A 23,328-nucleotide genomic window follows, 5' to 3' on the forward strand; every position below is an offset into this window, starting at 1 on the left:
TCTCTTTATACTTCACATAAATAACAGAAAATTATGGTACTATTATTGTGACAAAGGAAATGTATGCCAATTACCCAATTAATGTGAATCAGCAAAACCCGATTGATATTAGCCACTGTAGATGCATTTATTCTGACTAAAGAGCTGGCCTCTGCCTCTGAATCAATCAAATGGTTCTGATGGTAAAAATCCAACTTAGAAAAGAAACCAAACTGAAAAAGCCGACTTTGCCACTCTCTTCCACACCTATCACCTCCATCTGTGAAGGCTCCCTCCTACAACACAATTGTTTTTGCTTTCCAACACATCCAGGTACGAAGGGGTTTTACTGGTAAGCTCTCAGCGGAGAAGCCACCCATAGGCCCCCAAACTACCTGGTGTGTTACTTAGGGATCCCCTTCACTTTGGTTTCCCTAAAAGCTAAGATACATTTCTCACAATGCTTAAAGAAAGTAAAAAGTCACTGCAAGCACAGACAGGCAAGGTTGTGTGGCTGGAACATCACTTGGGTGGCAGCTACCGCAGTGCTATGTAACGCTGTTCACCAGCATTCATAGGTTCAGAAGAGGCAGTGAAGGTAAGAATCACGTTGCTGAACACGAATACAGATATTAATGAAGCAATGTTATGCTTGCGCACATGGTGCCCTTGCCGTGGAGGAACATCAAGAAGCAGACGCCTCTGAAGGTCAAGGGTGTCCTTAGCCCCGTTTCCCGGGCAAGCGCCTGAAACGTAGAGGGGCAGGGGGCCAGCCTGGCCCCAGGGGCTCCTTCCTGGAAGCCTTCTGAGAGCGAACAGTAAAACTCTGGAGGAAACCGGGGGCCAGCATATAGGAAAGCAAGCCCCAGCTTCAGGGACGCCCCGGCGCCAGGGTCCGGGCGGGAGGAGGCACCGCCGGGGTACCCCCGCCAGGCCGCGGGGCGGCGCTCCGCCACTCTACCCCGCGCCGGGCCGGGCCGGGCCGGGCCGGGCTGTGCCATGCCGGGTCGGGCCGGGCGCCCCCCGGGCGGAGCAGGCAGGCGGGGCCGTCCCCGCCCCTCTCGCCGCGCCGCAGCCGCCGGAGGCAAGCGGAGCCCGCCAGTGTGCGCCTCCCGCCCAGCCTAGCGCAGCCCAGCGAGGCACGGCAGAGTGAGCCCCTGCCCTGTTCCCCCCGCATCGCCCGGACGACCACAGCCAGCCATGGGTAAGCGAACGGGGCTGCGGGGAGTCCCTGCTCCAGGGTGAGAGCAGGGACAGGTGCGGGGCAGCCCCGAGGGTGGTGGCGACCCCGGCCCGGCCTCTTGCCGTGGGGCGGCAGCCTGTTGAGCGCCCCGGCAGAGCGGGGTGGGGGCAGCCGCCCCTCCGCCCCGCTCGGGCCGCGCCGCTGCCACAGCGGGGCGCGGGGGGCTCCTGGCCGGCGGGGCAGCGGGACCACGGCAGCTGCAGAGCGCTCCTCTCCTTTAAAAATGAATTACTATTAGTGGCAGTACTACAGGATCCCGGAGCGATAGTTTCTTGGAGGCGGTTGTCCGCAGCCGGCCCGGAGTGTGCCTTCTCCGCCGGTCCCGCCGGCACTGAGGCCGGGGTCTGCGCCGCACGCCTGAGGCAGGGGCGGCCGGTGGGGCCGGGCCGGAGCACCGCAGGGCAGCCCCGGGTCTCCCGCGGGTTTCGGGTAAACTCGGTCTGGTCACTGCTTCCCCTCGGGCGAGGCGGGGCGCGGGGTCCCTCTCAGTCCCCTGGGTGTGCTCAGCTTTGCCGTGGGGTGCCGTGCGGCTGGTGAGAGCAGGGTCCACCTCGGGGGCAGGGCGGAGAGTGGACATGCCTTGTCGGGATGGGGAAGGGTTGAGGGCGCCTGTGTGCCTAGAGTGTTGGGGGACATTGGGATAACGCTGTGCGCTTTTGACTCTAGCCTGGGGTCTGCGCAGTGGAGGGAGTTGGGCATCGATGAGAAGTGGCGGCTTCTGTTCCCCAACTTATAGGGAGGGTAGCGGCTGTGTGAGTGTGCTAACGCGAGCAGAAATGGGGCCCTGGCTAGGGAAGGGCTCATCCTGCACATGGGTCACTCGATAATCAACACACACGTTCAGCGTTTGCAACCTTTCAAGCATGGGCTGCTTCCTACGAGCTATCCTTTCAACCAACGGTACATCCAAATTAATTAATCAGTAATGAAAGTTACGAGATTTGGAAAAAAAAAAAAAAAGAAAAATACAACTGTATCTTTGGTCCAGTTTGCCGGTGGTGTGTCATTGCTTAGAGGTTACAGCTGCTAAAGCAGAGCCATTGGTGCATGCCCGTGTGTTAACATGCATATACTGATGCTGGCACTGTCTCTGGTTTTAATTAAGAAGAAAAAAAAAAAATAATTACTCAGCCAAAACTAAAGGAAGCTGACAGAATTCCTATGGTTGCTACTTTGTTAAATTAATCCGCTTCACTTAATTCCTTAATTTCTAAATGATTATTAACTGGTTTGTTCCCTAGTTTAGATCAGACTCCTGTAGTATTACAGTCTTTTTACTAAGTTCTTTTGAAGTTTCCAACAGCCCTTTCAATGCATGTTGAAGTACTGATTCCTGCTGCCTCTGCAGCTCTGAAGGCTGAAACTAACAAACCAGCTGCATTATCGGCACCAAAAAGCTTATATTTTGTGCGCATATTCTGATACTTTTTAGACAGCACTTTCCCTATGTGAACTTTTGATGTTAAATTAAATGGTGAAGTTGACAGCCTCTCCCATGTCTATATGTTAGTATCCTCTTAATACTTTACTACCATGGGTTGATGTCAAATAAATGTTGGAATGGGATGAAAGAGGGAAAGATAGAAAGGAATGTTTTTAAGTCTTATTAAAAGAAGTTTATTCATTGGATTACAACGGCTTGGGGAGGGATAAAATTTGTTAGATAACACACAAAATTGTTCATAAGTGTCTTTGCTCCTAAGTCTATGAAATTGCTTTTTCTTCAGAAAATTAAGCTGCTAGGGGTTCAAAATCAAAAAGTTGTTTTAAATCTTTGTGAGTGATTCATCTTGAGGAGAAGCAAATCTTTATTTTAGTCCTAAAGTCTTAGAAAACCGCTAAAGTTAGTCTTGCAGGTTGTGCAAGTGTGTGAAATGTAGGTTTTGTGTTGGTATAGAATGTCTTGTCCCGAATGTAACAGTTGGGAAAAGGGGAGTGGAGAAAAGAAAACATTTCTTAAACGTTTTGCTCATAACAATGATAGCACAAAACTCCAAGGTCTGTTGACTTCTTTGCGTAGAAACGTTGTTGGATGATCAAGCAGTGGCTGGCTGGGCAATGATGGCGTGGTAAGGAGAGGAGACTTCTAGCACAAATTTCAGATGAAGTACTTCAAAAAGAAGTTGCAGAAAGAAGCCTTTGTCATCTGTGGATCCAGTCCCTCATGAATACGATGTTTTGTTTATGCCATTGTATAACTGCTGCCTTGGCATTAGGTAGGCTGAGGCCAATGTGACCATCTAACCAGGACTTGTTTGGAGTCCAGTGCTGTATTGAGCTTCCTGATCCAATGGCAAGGATGCATTTGACTGACTGTCGCTAGGACCATTTGAATTGTCCTTGCTTGCGCAAAACTTCTGTGTAGGATTGGCTTGCTGAGGCTGATTTTTCTTTTTCTTTTTGGAGGTGCTGAGAGCCCGCTGTGGCCACTGATGTTTATTGGGCTTTTGGCCTCCAGCGCTCCTGAAAGTCAGTGCCAATCAGGGTCAGCATTGGCTGGAGGGTCGTTAGTAATGCAGTGGAAGAAGACCCACCTGTTGGTGTTTTGCATTGTGGCATACCCTCTCGCAAACAGTGTCTCATCTAGGAAGTGGGGAGGGGACTGTTATTTTATAAAATGAACAAAAAATGCAAAAGGTTTTTATTTCTAAAAGTTTCAAAATCATGATACAGTGTCATTTCTTGGGAACTGTGTGTTTTCATCAGTTTACAGCTTTTCTTTTTGTACTTCCCAAACTGTTGCTTTCAAATAAGAAAAGTGGTTGGAGCAGAGTGGGTACATATATTATGTTTTGGTTGGTTGTTTTTTTAAAAAGGAGATACAGAGGAGAACACTGTGTGCAAACAGGGGATGATATGATGCCTGTCTTCATCTGGGTTTGCATCCCATCTCTCTGCAGTCCCTGTGCAGGAAGTGCTGCCTCGTGGATCCTGCAGACACAAGAGTTCCCAGGGATGTCACACGGTGCTGTGCCGGGGCTGTCCCCTGTCCTTCGCGCCTTCTGCAGCACATCCAGCTCCCCCAACAGTATTTGCTGCTCCATCCCAGAACAAACCATCCGTTCCTCGCAGGCAGTAACCTCAGGAGTTCCACTTTAAGGGCTTCTACACCCATAGAAACGGTCCTTGCTTTGAAGTGAAACGTGTCCAAAGTAGGTTCAAATATTCCCTAAACTGGGCTTTCTTCTTACAAACAACTGGGGGCAAAGGCTGAAAGAGAATCAGTTCTCTTTCTATTCAGCTATACACTTTGTTCAGGCAGGAGCTGAAGTCTTTTGTGTGTCACAGTAATAGTAAAATCTGATTAGTATCGGTCATTAAGGGTAGCTGGATTTCAATTGCCAAGTGGTATAGTCCATATTCTGTTCAGTCTCGCACTCCTTAAATATATTTAACCTCATTCCTACAAAAAACCCCAGAACCTAATATTAAGTTTATCTTTTCTTAAAACCTGTGAAATATAAAATTTTATACTGCTGCCTTTCCTCTATAACACCTGCTTAGGCTATTAAAAAGTACTTTATTTTGCCTTCTTACTGTAATCCTTTGTGTCTGAGAAGGATGTGGAGGAGAAAATATGCATTTCACATATTTCCCAGTATCCTAAACAATTTGTGTTTTCACCATATTTACGGATTCTCCCTCTGGCTCTCTTTTCAAACAAGTGGTTCAGTAACATAGGAAAGCTGCTGTCCCATGTGTGAATTATGATGTGTCTGATAGATCTTGAAATGTTACATTTTAGAAAAACATACTGGATTATAGAATACATCCCTGGGAGGGCTGAACTCTGGTAGTGCCTGATTATCTGTCTTTCAGAGTGTTTCTAGAATTTCTTAAACCAGTTGAAATCTTCAGGTCACTTTCCGTGTTTAAAGGACTTGAATTACTTTTCTGAAGTCAACTATCTTTTTTTTTTTTTTTTTTTTTTGCGTTTGCTTCCATGTGTTGTTATTCCAGCAGTCGTCATGTTGCAAGCATTTTTTTATTATTTTTCTTTTTAATACAGTATTTTTCTATAGCCTTTGTTTTTCAAGATTAATGCTATCTAATCACAGAACAGAACCATAGAATAGTTTGGGTTGGAAGGGACCTTCAAAGGTCCAACCCCCCTGCAACGAGCAGGGACATCTTCAACTCGATCAGATTGACCAGAAACACATTCAGCCTGGCCTTTAATGTCTCTGGGCAACCTGTGCCAGTATTTTACCACCCTCATTGTAAAGAATTTTTTCCTCACATCCAACATGAATTTCCATCTTTTAGTTTAAACCATTATCCCTATTGCAACAGGCCCTGCTAAAAAGTCTCTCCTCATCGAAGAGTTTGGGTTGGAAAGGACCTTTAAAGATCATCTAGTCCAACTCCCCTGCCATGGGCAGGAATGCTTTTTCACTTGCTGAAAGCCCTGTCCAGCCTGACCTTGAATGATTCCAGGGATGGAGCACTCAGAGATGGGGCATCCACAGCTTCTCTGAGCAGTATTGAGTAATATCTGAAATGATTACTCTAAAAAAACTAAGTCCAAAGTCCATTTCATGATAAGGTTAAAATAAATTGAAAATAAACCCAGTGAAGCCCACTTCTTGGTATCTTTTTGTATTCCTTGTCCCTGAGTGGTGTGTGTTCTCGTAGCGAGGATTTTGTTTTCCCTGAGATATACAACTGGTACAGTGAGACGGAGGATCACCGCACGTAATGTACTTTTCACTGTTGGTATTTGGATGTAAATGCATTGTTATCTCTCTAGAAGTGCGAGAGCACTGTATCCAGTGAAATTTCACTGGGAATAGAGCATTTGCAGAGGGAGCTGCTGTGGGTTGTTACGTTACCACACTCCCCAGGATGTCCGTTCTTCCCACTGAAACTCCTGGATTTCTCTTCTTTTTGACTTCCCCCATGTGCATCCCAGCTGTGTGTGCTCTTCACCCCTCCTCAGACACACATGTGTGCATCTGGTCCTAATGAATGTATCGCCCAGTGTGGCACATCACCTTGCTCCTCTGAGTAGCTTTTTGGGCTGTTCCTACTGGGGGATTGAGAGCTTGCACGGAGCCATAGAAGCAGCTTTCCTGTGAGTTGCTCAGGTCCACCTGCAAAAAAAAAATTGAACGCTTCATGGCGCCACAGTGTTAACACTGAAGAGGATGTATGTATTTGCTTATAGTGTGCTTTTAATGTAGGTGCTTTTTACCCTGAAGTGTGGAGTCAAGGCTTGCTCCTGATGGAACGCATGCCATCTCGCTGGAGTGCCAGGCTGATGGGGTACATTGTGGCACATTTGAGGATTGTTCTTCAGGGTGCTCGTGGCTGGATTGATTTGAGCTGTCCAGGGAAATCAAAATCCTTTCTGTTCTTCTGGCTGCTTCTTTAAAATCTGTTTGGGTATGGGTGCCTCTGGGTTTGAGTTGTGGTGAGCAAATGTAAGGAAAGTTAGTTCAGTCTCCATGTGGGTCATCAAAGAAGGTTGTATTAAACTAATAGATCTCAGCTGAGCCTGTGAGGCTCTGTCCGGATGCAGAAGCCTGGGCTGGGAGGGTTTGTGGGTCAGTACCCAAAATGGGCAAAGAATGAAACAGAGCCATGGTGGCTCTTGGCCATCACGTCCATCTTGTAAGGTGTCTTCTTCCAGGTTATATTCAACATAGCCTGTGTCCCAGAGGAAGCGAACTCAGCATGACAGTACTGGGGGAGGAATCCATGTCTCCTGATCCTCTCACAACTTTTCTTCTGTGGGCAGGTGTGAACTTCTGACAACTCGGGTGCGGGGATAGCTGTGCCCATCAAAATTCCCTGTCAACCCTCCCCTGTAAACAACAGTGGAGAAGGTTTCACCATCCAGTGTAGCAAGTAGATAGCATCCTATGTTCCACTGAGCTCTCAGCTGTTTGTTACTTTCTATTGTTGCTCTGTCTTGGTTCCTTGGCAGTCTATGTCTCTGTAATTATTTGTCTCTTGGGTTTTAGGCTCAAAAGCTTGCATGTGGAGTTGTGGCTTGGGAAATATTTACAAGCAACACAAAGAACTATGAGAATTCGAAATCTTTTGTTCTCCCTGTTTTTGGAGCTGTTTCACTAGCAGCAATTTCAAAATGTGAATGGAGCTTACGCTTCATTAATACAAAGATGTGCCTGGCAGAGCTATTGAGTGGTACAAACCTGGGTGTGTGGCTGTGCGTCAATTTTGTGTGTGTTTGTTTTAATGCTTTGATAGTTGAGTGGATGTGACACTTGTAAATTTCAGCCTAAAGTTATATGTACAAAAACTGACTTTCAGGAATGTGTTTGCACTTAGTGTTTGGTTCTATTTTGGTTTTTTGCCTGGGGGGAAGAATGTAAAAAAGGACTGTTTTTCAAATATAGCTGGGACCTGGGTCATGAAGAAGACTGGACTTCCTGAAGTTATGAACTGATTTGGAGTATCCAACATATGATACTCCTTCAGAATTTGTGATGGCTTTGTTTAATGTTTTATTAATTGCAGAGAGATATCATTGCATATTGCGGCCTAAAACTCTGTCTTTGTATACATTGCTTCAGTGTCAATGAAGAAAATACAAGAGTTGCCCCCGTCTAAGCCATGCATAAATCAGAGAGTGTGATTTCACTGAAGGCAAACGGGGCAAAACTTGCTCCGTTGGTGGCTCAGGAGTGAGGAAGCAGCTGGCTGGCCTTCCAGGTACTGCTTTGTGGAGTGACAGGCAGAAAGGACACCCTGTGTTAACAACGCAGCTGGTTGGGAGATCCAAACACCAGAGTAAATGAGGGGAGTCAAGCCAGAGGAGGATTACATTTTGAGTAGTGAGCTGGTTTTTTTAATATTGGAAACATACATTTGGGCTTACTAGTGGTTTTGCTGAGCTGGAGCTGTGGAGCCTGCTGCTGATGGCTAACTGAGGAGGAATCTGACTCCAGTTGCCAACAAGGCACAGCTAACTGGGGCTCTCCGATGTCTGGTTTTTGCTTTACCTTTTAGTCTGTACTTTTGTCAGCTTGCATGCTAGGAAATTCATTGAGGCTTTGCACTCCTAATGCTGAGTGTGCATCAGTGAAGCTGCTGGGTGAAGGTGAGCGTTGGTTGCTTACAGTCTCCTGCCTGCACCCTTTGTGAGCCTGCTTGGCAGAACAGATGCTGTTGCATCTTAGCATCCGTTTAAGAGAGATTCCCCACTGTTTTTTTTTTTTTTTTTTTTTTTTTTTTTTAACTCTTTGGGTTTATATGTCTTTTGCTTTCTGATGGGACATGAGTGTTTCATGGCATGAGAGTGCTTTCCTCAGCTTAAGATGTCTTTTCAGAGCTTCTAAAGTTCGAGGTTCTAGGAACCTCTATGAGGATTTGCTGGAATGAAATCCTGGGCACTCACTGTTGACAAACACTATGCAAGTCTGAATTAGTGCAGAGCTCTGGCTGGATCTTCAGTACTTTTTCCCAACTTCTCCTCTAAAGTAATAAACATTTTCTTGTTGGTTGTGTTTTCTGTGTCTTATTTTGGGTTTCCTTTGAAGGAATGACTTTTGGAAGTTTTTAAATGATTGCTGTTTGTGTGTAAACTTAGGCTTTTGTTACCAGAACTGTGTTGACATAAATGTCATGCACTTTCCTCAACAAAAGTGTAAAATGAGTTGTATTTGTGAAGCACACAGCTGAAACTAAGTTTGCCACATGCAGCTTCCCTTGTGAGAAATTAAATGCTTTTCTTGAGCTGCTTAGGCATCTATTAAAAAAAAAAAAAAAAAAAAGTCAGGAGGAAAGAGAGATGACTAGTGGGAGTATTTGGAGCTGAGAACTCTTGGTGCAAGCACAGGGATCTGCTCCAGCACATCTGTCAAGAGCCCACAACTTGCAAGGTGTAATGAACAATAACACTTCATACAACATCTGCTTGGGCTTTGTGATGGGCTCTGATACAAAAGCCTTGAAATCTCTTGAAATCTCTGAGATATTTGTCATACCATGTCAGGAGAATGCAACAGAATCTAGTGCATCATCTATTATTGCCTGCTCCCCAGCCAGTGAAGTTATTAGGTACTAAAGCTGATAACTGTTTCCCCGAGCCACAGTTTTACGTAAGCAAATACAAGGAATGCAGTGCAGAGGGGGCTTTAGTATGTGTGACTGGTATAGCCTGTGTTAGTAATTATATCCCTCATACAGTGTATACCTTCACTTCATTCTCCCATTCCATGCTGAAATTAAAGTGGTGATTTCTTATGCTTTATAATTGTCTGATGAAAATCCTCCATTTCAGATAATGTCTGGAAACTTAATGACATGGAATGAAAAATAGCCAGTTAAGTAATTTCGGTTTTTAATAGCCTGTAATTTTTAGTCCCTGTCTTGAAATTATTTTCAAACAGTTTGAAAATACCCATTTTTCTCCACGAACTTGAGCTATGAGCAGCATAAAATAGATACTTAATTTTTAACCTCTCCTGTGATTCTCAGAGTTTTTTTCATCTTACCTGCCACTTACATGCTTGCAAGGCCGTGTTTAACAAATTCTTGTAATCTACCACATATTAAATTCCTCTTATTCCTCAGTGGAAACCTCTGGGAGGCAGATAAGAACCAGAGAGGAGTAAACAAACTCTTGAAAACACTAATTTAAAGTAGCTGTGGTGGACTGAAGGTGGGTATGTGGGGAGTGGGTAGAAGTGAAACAAAGCACAAATGAGGTAGTAGTGTGAGTCAAGACTCAAATGATTTTAGCCTTAACCAGTCTGCAGATTTCATTTAAAATGATTCCTCCCCCCTCCCCCCCCGCCCCGTAAATCTTTATTTCTGGATTTTTTAAGGTTTCCTATGGCTGTCGTCACAAAAACTGCTGGATGTTTTCCTCATTATGGTCAGCTCACCAGTGCACCCCAGCAATCATTTAGGCTCTTTCTATCATCCTCACAAAGAGGAAGTGCTGGATCTCACGGTTGAACCTTGTCTTGCCCTCCCTCTAGGCTGTTTTCCACCAGGTTTTGCGGGCAGGGTGTGTGTGGGGGCAGATAGTTCCTTGCACTTCTTATTCCTGGTGGCATTTGAGCCTGCATTGAAGGCATTCTCCCTGAAATGGTGACCAGGAGCACTTGCTCGTTTTGTATTCATGTGATTTACACTTGGTAGGTGAGCACGGCTGTGACACCACCCGATGGTGCGCTTGGGCACTTGCAGGTATGTTTTCCGTAGACTGATAGCTGCTAGCTTTTGTCTGTTTCAAAGTAAAGTATCCCTCCTAGAGAGAGAAAACAGTGGGTACGTTGGGAGAAACAGCTTTAAAATACACAGAAAGTCAGGAGACACTCTCTTAAAGCAGAATGAAGTGCTTTACTTCTGAGGAAGGTTGGAGGCTTGGCTTTCTCTTTCCACAGTAATAGAAAGGCACTGCACATGTGGAATAGTAAATGTTCTTGCTGAGGCTAATGGGAGCATCTCAGCTGGTGTTAAAACCTGATGTATAATTGTTGATTATTGCACGCTGAATCTTTTTGCTGTTCTTATAAGAACATGCAAAGAAAAAGTTTGTGAAAATAACAGCATAGTTACAATTGGCGCTAGCTACTTCTTCCCTTTACAAAATGCATTTAGTTGATGAACTGATTCTGGCATGCTAAATGGGTGCCTGTGCAGGACTTCTGAGGAGAGTCTTATACGGACTTCATAAGAAGACACAGATGGGGAAAACCAGTTATCCAGCCCAAAAGTGAGTTCCCAAAGCATTCGTTCTTCTTTCTCATGGTATAAGGCGACTTTATGGATTAAAAAAATGCCATCATGCTTGCTTAAGTTCTCATCTACTGTAATCCTGTAAATAAAAATAACAAAATACTTGATCCCTAACCCTTTGGTTTTTAGGGAAGAGGATGGTAAGATTAGTAGGAGGGAAGCATGCCTTATCCCTTCGATACACATTTTTGAGCATGACTACTGTGCCCACTTCCCACATGGTCAGTAGTCTGTCTTCTTCTGCATGTGTGAAATGTTCCTTATGTTAGCTCCTGTACCTTGTAAATAAAGTATTTTCTATTGCCTTACTCAGAAAATATGTCAAGCTTTTAGTTGCATATGCTTCATTGCTCCGACACTTGTTCCTCACATTTGCATATTGTTATCAAATCTCCATGGAAAGATATTTCTTCTCCTTACCCAAGTTTAAACACAGGAGAGAAATCTTAGAATCATAGACTGGTTTGGGTTGGAAGGGACCTTAAAGATCATCTAGTTCCAGCCCCCCTGCCATGGACAGGGACACCTCCCACTAGACCAGTTTGCTCAGAGCCCCATCCAACGTGGCCTTGAACGCTGCCAGGGATGGCGCAGCCACAGCTTCTCTGGGCAACCCGTGCCAGTGCCTCACCACCCTCACAGTAAAGAACTTCTTCTTTGTATCTAATCTGAATCTATGCTCTTTCAGTTTAAAACCGTTCTCCCTTGTCCTATTCCTACACGCTCTTGTAAAAAAGTCCCTCTCCAGCTCTTCTGTAGGCCCCTTTAGGTATTGGAAGGCTGCTAGAAGGTCTCCCTTGAACCTTTTCTAGGCTGAACAAGCCCAACTCTCTCAGCCTGTCTCCATAGGAGAGGTGCTCCAGCCCTCTGATCATCTTCGGCCCTCCTCTGGATTTGCTCCAGCAGATCAACATCCTTCTTATGTGGGGACCCCAGAGCTGAACACAGTACTCTAGGTGGGGTCTCAGAAAAGCAGAGTAGAGGGGAAGAATCACCTCCCTTGACCTCCTGGCCACACTTCTTTTGGTGCAGCCCAAGATATAATTGGCATTCTGGACTGCAAGTGCACATTGCCATGTTCATATTGAAGTGAACTTGCAGCAGGAGCCTTTGCTCTTTGGTGGCAGACATGGCAGAGCTGTGATGCTTAAAGCCTTCAGGCCTGGCATCTGCTGCCTCCCCGCTTTGTCCTGAAGGGGACAGCTGGGAAGAGCACCCCAGTGAGAATCTACATCCCAGGCCTCCCACAGCACTCAGGATGTACTGTGATACTAGCAATTAATTTAAAATCCTTCCCCTAGGTCGTCATGACTTTTAAGGAGCTTTTGCACTTATCTCAGAAACCGCCTTTCTTCCTTGCGTGTGACCTGCCAGGACAGCTGTGTTTCTTTTAAGCACTGAAGTTAAGGATACAAAATGTGAAGCTTGAGAGGGGGAGAGCAGGATTACAGCTCTTCTTAGCTGTGTACCCACTGCCAATGCCCCTTGCATGAGAGAACAGCATGATCAGGGCTGTTGTGACTGCAGGACATATTGTAAGGCATGACTTCATCTGTGATGCTTTCTGCTAGGGGTTTGGAGGATGGTGCTTGTATAGCCTTTCTGGGCTTAGTGTGAAACAAGGCAAGCTTTCTTATTTTCCCTGGTGTCTCTTTTTTGTTTGTGGGGGTTTCTTTTTGTTTGTTTGTGTATGGAATGCAATGGAAAAGACTTTTTTTCAGACTTCACAGTAACATTGCATGAAAGAGTCTTCCTTGCGTTTGTGTACGTTGCTAACATACACATTTCTGATAAGCCCTGTGGACTAGGTGACTTTGCATCCTAGGGTAATCCCAATGCTCCTGCATGCACTAGGACAAAAGTTGCTCAGTGTGGATGTCTGGTAGTGTTTTGTCTGGGCTGTATAGCTTCTTTCCTATCGGCGTCCATATAGTAACCTAAGCTTGCCCCTTTTCACGTGACCTTGAATTGGCTATTAACTCGCTCTCTCACACGCTAGAATGCACACTTTTTAATTTCCAGCTTTGCTTGAGATCTCTGTCTCCTGCTGTCTCTTCTCATGAAGCTGTGTGTGGGCTTACCTGCAGCATGGTAGGAGTTTGCATGAGGAAATACCTTCCCAAATATTAGCCTTGGCAGTTGTGCCTCTGTGGAGGCACGTGGAAGAGGCAAGGCAGCAGTCCTAGCAAGCTTCACCACCTTCTTTTGTTTCCCTCATAGCTATGGTGACCCTGGATGTGAGACCAGGAACGTACACACTGGAGATGATTTAAGGAAATGTGCAGCACTACATATTAATTAATTCAGGTCATGATATTCATAGGATAAGCACAGCGGCTTCCTGCCTCCCAAGTGGTTGCTGTGATTCTGATGTGAACCCCTTTGGCTTATGCCAAGAAAAAAACCTGTGCAGTAATTAAAATGCACCTGAACTGCTTTAGAGGAGCCTGATTTGAATTAGGGCATGATTATTAACTCTAGTAGTATTCGGCTTTGCTAAATCTTTCCCTGACTTCCATGCTGTTTATTCTCCTGCCACTCCATCAGCTCAGTAACATTTGCTGGGATAGTATCTGTTTAGATGAGACCCCACATTTCTGTGGGGAAGACAAAGACTTGGCTAACGTACCACAAGCCTTGGTGGGACCCTGTTAGGGATGCGGTGCCCACTGCAGAGCTTGCTGATGGCTGACAGGGTCTCATGTTAGCTTGTCCCCAGAAAGCCAGAACTACAGGAACAGAAAAAGGGGAGTGAATAGGTAACTTTATTGTATGCATAACTGTACTGAATGCTGTACTTCTCATGGGCATCTGAAATAGTTAACAAAATCGGACTTCTTGGAGTTACTGCATTAAATTCAAGTCCTTTGGGATTTAAGGGCATTGCCTTTTGTATGCATGTGTGGGAAATTCAGGGAAAAAGCAAGAGTACAACAGAGTTTTAATCTTAAACCATGGCAGCTGTGGCAGTTTGAGGGCTCAGAGTCCCTTGCTTATGCTTTTCTTTCACATGACCTAGACGATATGACTGTTTTTTCTTTATATGTAGATGACATCATTTGAAAGAGTATCTTTAAGCACTCTTTGTGGGGACAGTAACCTGTGAACATGGGTTTTCATAGAAAAAAAAATGCAGTAAAGCTTTTTTGAGAAGAAGCATTTTGCATTGGGTCGTCTTGTTATCAGGTCACAACTACGGAGCACTAGTTTCAAAGTCTCTTATGTTACAGCTGTGCTACTTGTTTTCCAAGGCATTTTTCAGACAGGATCCACTGAAAGCTTCTGGTATGGTTTCCCAAATTCTTCTCCAGTATAGTTCCTGGATGCCCTGGTGCCCCTGCCTTGATCTGCGGTACAGTGGTGTGGTAAGGCCTTCCATGTTTGTAACCTCTGGTGATGGAGCAAATAGTCTTTTCACCGTTGTTTGTTTTTACTATGTTTTAAAAGTTGATGCTGGCAGAAGAATAAAAACCAGTAGGATTTTATTTTTTTAATCCAAGAAGCAGGATACTTAGACTAGAAAAGCCTTTCATAAGAAATTGAAACATCTTTTGAGGAAAAAAAAAAAAAAATGTTTGAAATGAATGTTGTAGTATGCTGTTTGTTGTTTTGGCTTGTTTTGTTGTTTGTTTTTTTGATTTTTTCCTCTCTGAAAGAATTATCTCTGCTGTGAAATGAAACCAATCCTTAGTTTGAAGGCTTGTATTGGATATCCCCTCAGCTTGGGAGCAATTGGAAAGGAAAACAAATGTATGAGCCACCTGGTCTAGCGGAAGGTGTCTCTGCCCATGGCAGGGGGGTTGGAAATAGATGATCTTTAAGGTCCCTTCCAAGCCAAATCATTCTGCGATTCTATGAGTTATACAGAGGGGCTATGTTTTGGTTCTGTGCTGATTTTCCATGTTTCTTCTTCTGAAATTCTAATTTATCTTTGGAAAGTCCAGGAAATTAGAGCTAACTACATATAATTTTCTTTATGCCTGTAAAATGATTGTATTGATCATCTCTATACATGACGGTCCCCTCTCCCTTTTTAAGAATCATACTTTTGCAAGATATTATTAATCTCTACTACGTGTAAGATGTTTCATGCTCTTCAGGGAGGGTCTCTGCTGTCTCTTTGCTTTCTGTGTAGGAGGTAGAACAGTGTCCTTCAGAGAGCTGCAGGCATCTGTTCTTACGCACCAAAAAAATCTTTGCTCTTGATTCCTGCTCCTATCCAGCCATTGTCTGTTGTAGTCCTTGAATGCTGAAAAAAAAATCACAAGACCTGCTATTATTTTGGAGGCTTTTGTTTACTCTTTGGTTTCTGAGCACTTAGTGGCTGGTACTTACTTCAAATTTTCCCTCTTCCATGGTGATAAATGGAAATTGAATGGAAATCTACTTCCCTTTTTTTTTTTTTTTTTTTGCATAGTATAAGATGCGGTTTTTCATGCATGCTTTAGAATCATAGAATGGTTAGGGTTGGAAAGGACCTTAAGATCATCTAGTTCCAACCCCCCTACAATGGGCAGGGACACATCGCACTAAACCGTGATTGAAGTTTGGCCCCAGATCTTCATAAACTCAGTGCTGATATTGCAAGGGACAGGTCAAGTGTGGATAGCATGCCTCTCTTCCTGCATGACATTAGTACCTTTGCTTTTGCCTTGGGGGAAAAAAAAGCTAAATGTGTTCCACACTACCTGCCTCCACTTTTTACACTCTTCTGTTTTGTATAGGGTTTACTGTTGCAGGTCTATAGCAAAGCATGAACCCTAAGCAAACCCTGAGCCTACAAAACATATAAAAGACCTATGTTTTAAGGGAGCATATCTGAAAGAAAACTGTGGAAACAAAATGGAGATAATTTTTCTTTCTTCTTTTTTTTTTTTTTTTTTTTTTTGGGCGGGGGGGGTGATACCTATTTGGATAGGCTTAGAGTGCCTGGAAGAAAAGTGTTGCTCCATAACATAGGGATGGTACATTTTAAGTTCTCAAAATATTCTGTGCTTCTTTCCACATCTTTTCCCTATAGGGAAACAAAATCTTGCTAGAAATTTATTGTATGTATTTGAGCAATGTAATACGTGTATCTGACACTTCCGTGCATATCCTGTTCAGTCACTAAAGAGGCTCCCTCAGTTGTTATGTCTTTGTTACAAATGTTTAATTTAAAAACAATAAATTTGAGGGTGGAGGAAAGGGGATTTTCACAGTAATGTCATTTAGGAAATGTTGAAAAACTGATGTAAGCGTCATAAATTTTTTTTTTTTTTGCTCTGCAAGCTCTGCGTTTTTCAGGCAAACTTTCTCATAACAGAGCAGTTAGGAAGCAGTGGTTACTGGGTCAGACAGGCCCAGGGGGCTAAATTGGGTTTTGTTCAGCCAAATGTTAGTGCTTTTTAATCAACGCTGAATTCTGCATGCAACACTCTCTTCCTTCCCCAAAGCCATAACAAAATAAACTGGGTATTCAATTGAGTCATGCACAACATCTGCCCTTTACTAAAAACAGTTAGGGAGTTACCACAGCGAGGGAAGAGAAGCTGCCTATAGCTACTGCTAGAGCATCTTTTTGCCACCGTGGCTTTGGTGGTCTGGTACAAGCAGCTGCCAGTGAAGATCTGTGCACAGTCCTCAAACTCCCTTTAGAAAGAAGAGGAATATCTCCTTTCATGTTTTGTGCAGCATTTTTACAACAAGGTGCAAAATTCAATAAAACTGTGTCCTGAAAACTGAAAGTGCAATTAATTTACAGTGCTGTGAAATAATTGCAGAGATTTCTTTTCATCCTGTACAGCTTCCATAGGTGTTAGGCTACTGCACGTCAAGGAACTGTTTTTTCAAATCATTCTGCTGCCACCTGTTCAGTCTCTGGTTAATGTAATTAATGTGATGGTAGAAATGCCAGAGGCTTAGGACTCTTGTCTAAATGGGTTATGTATTCTCTACTGTAGACCATGTGTTAATTGGGCTTTCCTGGTAAGTTTCAATTTGCCTTCATATAGGCCTTTTTTTTTTGTTTGTTTTTTGTTTTGTTAAAAGGCTCCATGCAGTCCAATTTCATTGGGGGGTTGGGGAGGGGAGGGGGGGGGCGGGCGGAAATGTCCATTGCAGTAAAAGAGCCTCAGTGGACATATAATTCAGATGGTTTTGATTTGAAGATTTTAGGTTCAGCTGAACTTCTTCCAATTAACAGGAGTTTATTAACTTCTTCACCCGAAGCAGGCTGAGTCAGAGCTGTATGGAAAACTAAAAGTTAACCATGATTTACTGAATACTAATTGCAGGTTGCTGTAAAGGAACCTAAGAGCAAAAAATGGTAATTTTCTTTTTTAAAGTTCTGAAGCAATTAACTATCTTTCATGGGAAGAAATAGGAGTATCTAGAACCAGAGGATGTTGCCTTAATGTTGCAAAGAACAGGAGAGTTAACTTGGTTTTGCCTTATTTTGGGTGAAGAGCTTAAAAAAATAAAAACATTATTTTTAGAGGATTGTTCTCTACAAAATGTCACATCAGTAAATGACTTCCTCCTGAAACTTCCAAATACAAAGAGTTTTCAAAGTAATCAAGATTGCTCTGATGGATAACTTATCTCTGGAAACTGAGGACTAGTTGTCTTCTCACAATGCTCAGCATTGCCACTCTTCCCCCATTATATGGCAAGCTGCAGAGAGGCAGTGGGTGCAAATGAAAGTATGACATGTGTGACATGCCTGTTTGAAAACAAAGTAAGCTAAAATGTGAAACCAAATGTATGCTTATTTAAATAACGAATTCTCAGAGGGGAACTGTGTCTCAGGGTGCAGTCTGTTAGCAGCAAATGCTTGTTAAAACAAAATTTTGTCTCAGTTCAGAAACACACTAATATATGTACTTATCCCTGGACACACCAACAAGCAGCCTTATGAGCTTGAAAGACAATACTTGCTGTATGTGGCTGTAGAACATACAAGTAGACTGCTAGATCGGGGTCTCTAATGTGCATGCTTGTGTTAAAAAGACATATAGGAAAATGTACATGCACAGCTGGTAGAATTTAGCTAATTTGAGACTTTGCAGTAGTGTTTTATTACCATTGCAAATACTTGCTTGCTTTAACAGACAGGAAAAGTCATAGTTGGTATTAGACTTAGAAGTAGGAAAAGAAAAAAGGTTTGGAGTGGTTTGTAAAGCATGACTTGGAATAACTTTTATTTGGCAAGCATGTTGCATCAAAGACCAAATGAAATACTTCCTTAGCTTCATCTTTCAGGTAAGTAATTACAGAAATTGCTATTTGATAATCCAGGAAACAACTTTTGATTATAAAAGACCTACAAAACATGTTCCATGCTATGAGCACAGTCTTGGAAGTTGCGATTGAAGATCACTACCATGGAAACAAAGTACACTGCAACTTGGATAGAAATGTTTAAGCTTATGTAGAGAAATGACACGTGAAAGTATGATTACTGGCTTCTAACATGTTTCATGCCTAGGAATGGGGTAACACGCATAGAAGCTTTGACATAGAACTTTTTTCCCCAGAACTACACAACACTTTGTTTTTGCAACTCTGTTGTTACCACTTTTTGCCATCTAGCAATTGAATGCATTGTAATACGTAAAAATTTGGTCTGTGGTGGAGATTGTAAGTATAATTGCAAAGTTGATAGGGTTTCATAGTTGCAAAATACGTTAAATGTGCATATACTTAATTGAAAACAGGGCTTCTGACAGTTGTGGATGTGTCGGGAAGTCCTGAGTTGGTTGCCAGGACTGCAGGGGAACATGCTGGTTGTTCTTTTCCAAGTTGCATTTTTCAGTCTTCTGTATAAATGCAAAGACAACCCCAAATGCCAGTTTATTTTTCAGCAATGAACTGCTAACAGTTAGTTTAACTGCAGCCTTCCTGGGTGATTCCTCTTATATAGATAGCTCCTCTTACACGTGCATTTAATGGTATAAACTAATGCTGTAATACATATACCATTTCAAAACTGCGTTATATTGTTGAATAAACTTCATCTCTGAAATGCTGAAACTCCTTTAGATATAGGCATACATAAAGCTACATGTAGCAGCTAGGTGGCAGAAACTGTACCTTTTTAAAATAAAGCAATACTATAAATGCAACAGTGTTGCTTTGTATTGACTGCTCAGTTTCTTTAAAAGAAGGAATTTTGTGATACCCTTGTATTGCCAGAAATTTGTCCCTTGAGAACACAAAAGCAAGCAACTTCCTTCTGTTTTATTCATGGCATCTTTTCTCTAGGTGTCTGAATCGTCAGAAATAGATTCTTCTGTTGCATGTCTACCATCTATCTGGTTTTAAAATAAAAATGGCTGAGAGATGTCACTTTGTGTTTCTACCACCGCGGCTTTCTTAATGTCTGACGCCCAGTTATTACCTGTCATACCTTGTACAACTGTATACATACACCAGTTAAACAATTCTTGTGAAAGGTTTGGTATGGGAGTGTGCCTGTGTAGACCAGAAGTTTAGGGTGTAAATATTTGGAAGCAGGGGCTCTTCTGTGGGTTTGTGTATCACTCATTAGATCTGAAGCTCCCCCTAATTATATGGTCTAGGTCCTTTTATAATGCAGAAATTATGGGGAACAATATGGGGGGGGTGGAGAAGAGAGAGAAGGAAGTTGTCTCTATTTTAAGATATGCTACCGTTTCAAAAAGAATGCCTTATTTCTTAAATCAATCTAAAAATGGAAATGCAACTGGTACCAAACACCGTGCCCTGCAGGAAATCTTCTAAACTCAGTTGATTACTGCAGTTCCACATTGGCTTGTTCAGTCCTTTCGTGGGCATAGTTTACCTGCAGAGGTGGTAAGTAGTTTATGTGCTGCTTTAAATTCTTTCAACTTTCAACCCTTTCTTTGTAGTATCTGGCTGATGGCCGCTGTGGTTTGGATAGCAAGCCAGAGAAGACTTAAGCTCAACTCTGTGTATATCTCTGCATATTCGAGACAGAGCTGTCATTAGAGCTGGCAGCTATTAAAGCTATTAGACTAAATCATCGAAGTCATTAGGGTGAAATCCTTGCTTTCCTGCGTAAGAAACTTTTTTAGGGTTCTTCAGTCATACGGTCATAATGGTGATAGAAAGTTCAGTCATATGCTTCAGTTAGAGGAACTGTTAGAAAACAAAGTGGAAAAAAAACCCCAAAATCCTGCAGTTTATGAGCAATGGTGGCCTGGTCTAGCTGGTTTTTGCCTCTACATAGAACATTGGGTCAGGTGCTGTCTGTCTTCAGACTCTCTTTGTTACAAAAGATTTGCTAGCCTGCAAGCTACCCACACTGAGTCAACAGCATCAAAAGTGCTTTTGAGTGCACCATCTTATCAAAGTTACACAAGTTAGTTTGTTTTAAGAAGAGCGCAGTAGAGTTTCTGAAGAAGAACCAGGTTATTTTGTGTGACAGGTTGGGAAATAAATGCCTTGTTACAAAATGAGGTGTTTAAGAAAATGCTTGAGAATGCAGAACTTATGTCCTCTCTAAATGAACACTTCATGTACAACAGCTCTCTTAACACTTGAATTCCCAAAAAGCGTGATTCTTTCACAGCCAGGTCCGTGGATTTTGTAACATAAGAGCTGCAAGATAATTCATTTGTTCTGATGTTTAAACTTCATTAAATGAGGCACTAAATAGGATAATGGGATTTTCCTAACAGCTGAAATTGTCAAGAGCATATTGTCCTAAACAGTCATGAGAGGGGTCAGTGGGTCTTACATGTATTGAACACTGAGGAACACAAGTCTTATGTATCAGTTGATTAATTTGTAGGGTTACCGTAAAGCTCTTTCAGTCACTCCTGCCTTTTAAGGTCAGTTTTGCATGTTAACATCATTGAGAGAGCATTATGTATTTGACTACAGAATGTTTTAGAGAATCTTCCCAAGTGCATTTTTTACAGGAACAAGCATATCAACTTAAGCAGAATGCTAAGTTGTTTATTAAGGCAATATGCTGTCATGTGATACATGTGAATTTCAAGTCATATCTGTATCTGTTAACTTGGCTTTATGGCTTTAGGCAAATGAGTTGAATTCTTTCAGCTCATTTTCATTCTTTCATTTGCTTATGTATTCAGGATGCTTAATCGGTAATTATCATCTTCAAATGCTTTGGTGCCTGAATAGAAGGTGATACTGAAGAGGTTTCTCTATGGAAAAAAACATAACTTAGAGTTGCAGGCTTGATTCATACTTATTCTTAGCATTTGAACTAGTGTGTGTGTCTGCATTCTCCAAGAGAGTGATGTCCGAAAAGGCATGTAAGTCCTGTCCCTTTGGCTTCTCCTGTTGCAACCATAAAGCAGAAGATTGGAAGAAGAAATGGGCTGTGGCTGAGGAAAGAGGCATTGCCTTGCCTTTCAGAAAGCAGTGTCAATTTTTTTCTTGCAGTTTAATTTCCTTCCAGAGCTCTCCCAGCATGTCATCTTTCCTCTCTACCTTTCCATGAAGTTTGTCTAAATAGGAAAGGCACAGAGTTATTTATCATTCCAGAGGTGAAAAAAAACCAAACAAACAAACCAACAAAACCCAACCAAAAACCAAACCTCAACAGCTAAGCAAGAAAAACCTTGGAAGAGCCCATTGCTGCTTCAGATTTTTGATTTGGAGCTCTCTGTGGCTCTGCCACCTCTGGAGCTTCAGATAAACAAAGCATGTCCCAGCTGCAAACCAGCCCGTTGTTGTTGCTTTCTGTGCTTACATGGGAAGGCTGAGTTGCGTGGTTATCCGGGTGACAGGGGGACCTATGCCTCTTCTAGGTGACTGAGAAAGAGCTGGCTGGCAGGGTTTAGGGTTTTGAGAGGATTAACCACATTTCCTAGAGTTTGCATGCTTGACGGCTCTGGAATGGAGAAGCTCTTCTACTCTTTCCTGGCCTTGGAACATGCAGACCCTTCCTGCTTTGTCTAACCATCTTTAAAGATGAATTTTCCCTTCTGCTCTGCAAGTCAAGTTAGCTGTGCCCTGTTAGTGGTCATGAAGGCAGAGATCCCAGCAGCTGGAGCAGGCAAGAGGTACGTTTGCTGTAAGCCCTTGTGAAGTGCTAATCTCTGTGGTGACTGAGTGACCCAGCTTGAAGAGGAGATGGAGCAGACAATGAGCAGGGGAGTTGCGGTAGACATGGGAAAGGCTATACATGGGGTAAAAGTGGAAAGTTGTGGGAAAAGCAGGACTTCTTGCATATGAGGTTAAAGAAGAAGAAATGGTCTAAACGAAAAGTGAGTTCAAATTTGTGCTTCGTACCTTGTCAATTAAATATTGATTAATTCCCACGTGCAACTTCTGTATATAGCTTAGTGTATTATTACTTCTATGAATGACAGTATATGCATTTTATTTTGGGTACATAATGCAAGTGGCATAAATCATGTAGAATTTAAACTCGTGCCCATTTCACAATTTAGTATTTCTTTCCACTGTTAAATTGTTATGCATTATGGTTTAATATCTTTTGTGACAAACTGGATTACATGGCAAGTTGTGGGAGAGGAGGAAGTGTGTGTGTCTATTACTCATGATTTTAAGCATAACTAACCTCTCTTCTTCTTTCTGCCTTCCCCATTTCATAAGTTAATCTCAATCATAGCTTCAGAACCACCCATTTACATGTATGTGCAGCCTCTCCTATAGCCTCTGGTAATGATTGCTTATGAAATAAATACAGGATTCACAGTCTGATTCAAAAGATTTTAGGGAGCTTTGTCAGTACTTTACATTTTTCAAGGACATAGGGCACAGTATTTTCAGGCCAGGTTCCGATATCTGTTCTTAATGAACAGTTTCCACTGCAATAAGTCCAAATCCAAGCTTTGAATGTAGCAGATCTGATAAAGTCAGCCAGATTTGACCCTTTTTTGCTGTTACTGTGTCCACTGTGAACTTCAGTAACGTTTTTTTTATTATGTTTGTGAGATAATCCTATTTTTTTGCTGCTTATTTCTAACAACTCTGAAGGCCAATGGTTATGGTGTTTTCTGGAATGAAGGTTGTGTTTGGAGGCTGGGGGGAGTGTCAAGCTGGTTTTTGTCCTTTTGTTTTTAACCCCTCTTCCATAGAAGACACAGTGTCCTACAGACAGATAGAACAATGCTATATTCCATTTTAACATCGAATCACAAGCGGGGTCTTTGGAATTAAATTTGGCAAATTGCCTGGATATGTTCAGTTTTCAACAAGCGCTGCTTTGTGCATTAGCACCCTACGCTTCCTCCCTCCCTCTCCCCAATGCTGCCACTGAAGAGAGGAGGAGAAACAAAAAACCCAAAACAGAATAAAAGCATCTGTTAGAGTGAAAATGGGGAATAAAAAAGGGATGAAAAGAGGAGGAAAGATGTTTTCCAGAACAGCTGTCAAATCTGTCAGAAAAGCTGGACATAATTTTTAACTTA

At 42.8% G+C, this 23,328-nt stretch overlaps 1 protein-coding gene across 4 annotated transcripts in view; it reads left to right on the top strand.

The window, feature by feature from the left end:
• The first annotated feature begins 712 nt into the window (after positions 1-712).
• GPM6B (glycoprotein M6B) overlaps positions 713-23,328 on the top strand; it is a 110,642-nt gene continuing 88,026 nt past the window's right edge. The window contains exon 1 of one of the 4 annotated variants that reach the window (XM_030476923.1): positions 713-1,183. In XM_030476923.1, the coding sequence (XP_030332783.1) occupies positions 1,180-1,183 (4 nt within the window). In that variant the 5' untranslated portion in view covers positions 713-1,179. The remainder of the gene's footprint in view (positions 1,184-23,328) is intronic. The other 3 variants (XM_030476921.1, XM_030476919.1, XM_030476918.1) reach the window with 3 other exon arrangements.

The sequence above is a fragment of the Strigops habroptila genome, chromosome 2, assembly GCF_004027225.2.
Source record: "Strigops habroptila isolate Jane chromosome 2, bStrHab1.2.pri, whole genome shotgun sequence".
NCBI classification, from domain to species: Eukaryota; Metazoa; Chordata; class Aves; order Psittaciformes; family Psittacidae; genus Strigops; species Strigops habroptila.